Raw genomic sequence first — 5,000 nt, forward strand, 5'->3', positions numbered from 1 at the left:
TTAAAAAAATAGGCCCAGAAGAAATCGATAAAACCAAAGAAATTAAAGTGTTTATTGTACTCCAGCAGTTAAGCCTTACCGCTAAACTTGAATTGAACGTGAACAAGATTGCATGCAGCAACTGCTAACTGAATTAGATTTAAGGATTTCAAATCCAATTTATCTTTTTTCAAAAAGGATTCGGTAGATCAAAAATCCGAATTTGGATTTGCTGAAAGGAATGCGATATCTTTTTTTAGATCGGAAATCCGTTTTTGGATTCGCCTAAAGAAATACACCATAAAGAAATCCGTTTTTGGATTCTCCGAAAGGAACACACCCTTAGGGTGTATTCCTTTCGGCGAATCCAAAAACCTCGAAAATGCGTTCGAGATAGCTTGCGTCAAAACAACTGATGTGTTTTCTACTTTTTGACGAAGACTGTGATGAAACTTTGGAAAATTTCATCGTCAATTTAAACAGTGAGAATAATCTTTTTTCTTGCTTCTTTTACTTTGATAAGTCCCTAAACCAACAAATCCTTCACCGCCTTTTCACAGCAGCCTTGCAACCGACAGCCCTTAAACTGTAATGCTTTGATTTCCTTTTCAGTATGGGAAGCAATAACTACTGTTTTACTGTAAATATGTAAATATGTCTATCCTGTAAGTAAGTTGTTTGTTCTGTGTGTATGTGGAATAAAAATAACTTGAGAAAAAAAATAAAAAAAATAAAAATAAAAACAAACAAACAAACAAACAAAAAAAAACAGTGAGAATAACGTTTTGGAGTTAATCGCACAACCTCAGAGGAAGCGGTATTAGCCAAAACGCGGGGCCGGGGCCGGGGCCCGAGGTCGGGGTCGTGGTCGGGGTTGGGGTCGAACATTTCAACATAACAGTACAGGAGAATAACGACAAAACTTGAAACAAAAAAAAAATTGGAAAAAAAAGATCACCCCGACCCCGCGTTTTGGCTACTACCAACAGCAAACCCATTTTATTTCAGACAGCTTACTGTACAAAAGCTTAAGATTTAAAACAATCCTCCTATCGTGGAAAACTCCCCAAACGTTACTAACCTGCCAGCCTTAGAAAAGCTTACCTGTGGCCAATATGGCCACCTTGTGGAAGTTGTCATGATTTTCTTGAAAAAGAAAAAATTGTGAAAGAAATCGATGAGCCACCACCAAAGGTGAAAACTTTTTTTTTGTCAAGATAGCGAGTAGAATGTAATTAAATGAGGTTGATTGATTTCCGCCCTACCGGTATTGTCACGCTTGATTTCCGCCCTACCGGTATTGTCACTAAAGATTGACGTGATCCTTAGCTTGACAATTTAAGTAATTGTCTCTGATTATAGACATCGAACAGTTGGTAGAACATTGCATCGGTATTGCAGAGGTCATGTGTTCGAATCCAGTTGGAGCTATTTCGTCCTTTCTCCATGCAATTAATACCACCACAATCTCTTATAAGTGACGTTGCTTAAGTGTTAATTAATCGCTCTGATCTTATTGCAACCATTAATTTTAGACTGTAGCATAAGGCGAGTTCTTCTCAAGGGTGGTTTAATCTACCGTTAAGGACGGTGCCTACTATTGTTATTGCGCATACGTTCTGCGCATCTCGAGATACTCGGCTTTCCTATCGGTGATGCTTACTAATACAGGGATACTTTTGCGCAGCTTAAAATTATGCAGAGAAAGTAGATCTTAAAAAGTACTCTTGGTATCCAAAAACAAAACTGGGGGAAACCATGCATTCTTTAGAGATAATTGAACTTCAATTTGAGAAAGAAAACCATACATTGCTTTGTATTTTAAAGCTTTTTACAAATATTATTCATCAATTATCTTTGAAAAATGCGTGGTTACCCCCAATTTTCTTTTTGGATTTCAATAACACTTGTTAAGATCTACATTTCCTGCATAATCATAAATAGGGGCAAAAACACCGTTGAATTAGTAGGCACCGTCCTTAAACGCGCCCATTTCCAACTACGACCCTTTGCGTATTTATATATGCTTATCTCGAACGTGCAAAAAGGGTTACCCTAGTAAGAGGGTTACCCTAGCACTCACATATTTCTTCTTTTTCTTTCATCGACGCGTTTACAAGGCAGCTAGGGTTACCCTGGCGCTAGGGTAACCCTATCTGAGTGCTAGGGTTACCCTAGCGCTAGGGTAACCCTAGCTGCCTTGTAAACGCTCTGCTAGGGACAACTCGCCTACCTGGGACAACGTTTTAGTGGTTTATATTGTGTTTGCGACGCTGGCGCTTACCAAGCACACAAAGTTGTCCCGGGTGGCAGGGTAACTCTACCTGTGAAATTTTGCTTGTAGACCCGGACCCTCCTGCTAGGTTAACCCTAGCAGTAGGGTTACTCTACCTGCTTGTAAGCGGGGACAAAGACTGAACTTTCATCTCAACCCATTATCAACGCAATAGCAGTCCTGCGAGCAACGTCAGGCGGTGAATATTGCAACAAAACAGCTTTTGAAGGCGGTACTTTATCACCAAAGTGGCCAAGGCCTCGACCGTTGATAACAATCTGAGCCGTACCGGGGTGGCAGACCGTAGTTTGTTAAACGCAAATTTCTTTATTCCCGTGGGTCTCCCGACATGACTGCATTGTCTCAGTCATGTCGTCCAATCACAGTCACGCCTCCTTTGTGTTGACAAACTTCAAAAACACATTCGCGAAGTCGGAAAGCGTTGAAAGAAGGGAGAATGAAAGCCGTAGTGAACAAACTTTTGCGCATTCATGCCGCTTTTATTAGTTAATTGGACTTTGTATGTAGTAGGCTGTTCGCGATCGTCAAGGAATTAACATTAACTCTAAATAATAAACTATTATTTAAAATTACTTCAGTTATTTTTCCGTTACTCTTAGTATTTGAATTCAAATTTGTTGTAACTGCCATGTTTTATCACATTTTTTCCAGTATTACGTGAACATTCATTTACTATGTATATGCACATAGAAGCAATCCAATGTAAACTCTCATTGTACCTGAAGAAGGCTGCTTTGGCCAGCCGAAATATAGTACACCAATAAAATCAAATCTAAGTTGTATCGGCTCTTGCTCAAAATATTTAGTTTCTCAACTTGTAATTACGCCGATCAGATCAAGCCACTGATCCAACGTACAGATTGTCCACGGTTGCTTGCTTCAAAACTCTGGAAAATAACCACACAGGATCGGAAGGAAGCTATTCACAATGGCAATAAGGCTAGGCTTTTTAATTGAGATTTTTCTCATACAATTATCTTCTTAAGCTTTTTATCGGGATTCCCATACAAATCCTTATATTTTTGTCGGCCATGCTCACATTGAGCTTGGGGCACCTGTGGTTACGGAAGCCAGCCGAAGGGGGAACGGGGTGAGAGAGGGAAGGTTCTTGCTCTCTCCCTATTCTCCCCTCAGATCTTCGGCTCGCCTGCGTGATTGAAGAGGGCTGCTCGAGAACTACATGAATGATGACTCACTCCTGCCACTTACCACCCTGGTGAATGTGTACAGCACGGAAAAAGCTAAGATTGGTTGGGCAACGATGTACTCTAACCATTCATCTTGGAAAACCTGTTAATCGCTGCTGCATGTTTCGGCATTCTCCAAGCAAGAAAAGCTTGACAACCATTTTCGAATTATTGTTGTGGTAACTTGGCAGCTTTGTATTGTTGAGGTCAGTAATGCACAGAAATCTTTGATCGTACAATGGGAAACAAAGGGTCTGCTCATGAAGCTAAAGGAGCTGGAAAAGATGTCGTTCAACAAACGCAGAAAGGGTCGAACGAATTATATGACTACGTCGATTTAAATGGAGGGGGAAAACTTGTTGAAGCGTTTCGAAGAGCTCAGAGGACGAAAGACTTCCACGAAGTTGAGGAACTCATGGAAGGCTTCCGAAGCAAATTTTTGTATAACGATGGAGCAGGAAAAGAAATAGATGTGGCAGAGCTTGTTCAGTGGAGGCACCAGAGCCGTGAAGTACAAGTTCCATCAAAGAAGCGGAATGCTTTGTTGTCCTTTTTTACCAAATGGACAAATCGAGTGGAGGACAGTCTTGGAACTGTGGGAACTGATTATCATGTGTTGGCTGAAGGCCCTGGTATGTTCAAGGTTTGGGTGTAGGGGCGATATCTGTTTTTCAACTTCCTTTTTGTCATGTAATGAGCAAAAGAAGCCCTTGTTAATAGCTACATTGTACATGTAATTGGGCAGAATTTGTGGCACATTTTGACACTGAGCACTACGGAAGTACTACTAGTGTCAAGTTACCTCTGGGTCTGACCCTTTGTTTCAGGCATCATCACTTTGTTGGTGTGGGCAATCAGATGATTTCAAGTGCAATTTGGTACGAGGATGGATAAATTTTTCAGATTAAAAAAAGAGTGCAATTATTTGTAGTCTGAATAAGTTTAAAGTATCAAAAATTTAAACATGAACAATCTCCTTAGTTCAGGATTTAGAGTTTATTGCAGTATTATAAGCAATGGTGTTAAGACTGAGCGGAGTCCAATTCGGTCTGTCATCATACCAGTGATAAAAAATGCACGGCCATCCTATTTGTGTATCACGAGTATGATTACAGACCGAATTGGACTCCGCTCAGTCTTACTTATAATACTGCAATAAACTCTAAATCCTGAACTTAGGGCGAAACGAAGTCCTCTTACCAATTAATCATAAAAATTACAATTTCCAAGAAAAGAAGAAGAGCCATTTTATGAAAGAAAGGGAAAATTTGCATTTATAATAATAATACCATAATAATAATAATAATAATAATAATAATAATAATAATAATAATAATAATAATAATAATAATAATAATGAAAATAATGAAAATAGACACTTATAAGTACTGTACAATAATATGGTAAAAACTACAAAAATACATAAGTCAGTTAAAAGCTATTATAAGATATAGTAAAATTAACTAAACTACTGAAATCAAACATTGTAGGCCAATTTAAATAGGTACAGTGTACATGTATGTCTTCAACTGCGTCCT

At 39.0% G+C, this 5,000-nt stretch overlaps 1 protein-coding gene across 1 annotated transcript in view; it reads left to right on the forward strand.

Moving 5' to 3' along the window:
- The first annotated feature begins 3,417 nt into the window (after window positions 1–3,417).
- Window positions 3,418–5,000, forward strand: part of LOC138043610 (transient receptor potential cation channel subfamily V member 5-like) — a 32,142-nt gene continuing 30,559 nt past the window's right edge. Inside the window, exon 1 of the mRNA XM_068889966.1 lies at window positions 3,418–4,094. Coding sequence (XP_068746067.1) covers window positions 3,701–4,094 — 394 coding nt within the window. The 5' untranslated portion in view covers window positions 3,418–3,700. The remainder of the gene's footprint in view (window positions 4,095–5,000) is intronic.

The sequence above is a fragment of the Montipora capricornis genome, chromosome 3 (genome assembly GCF_036669925.1).
Source record: "Montipora capricornis isolate CH-2021 chromosome 3, ASM3666992v2, whole genome shotgun sequence".
NCBI lineage: Eukaryota > Metazoa > Cnidaria > Anthozoa > Scleractinia > Acroporidae > Montipora > Montipora capricornis.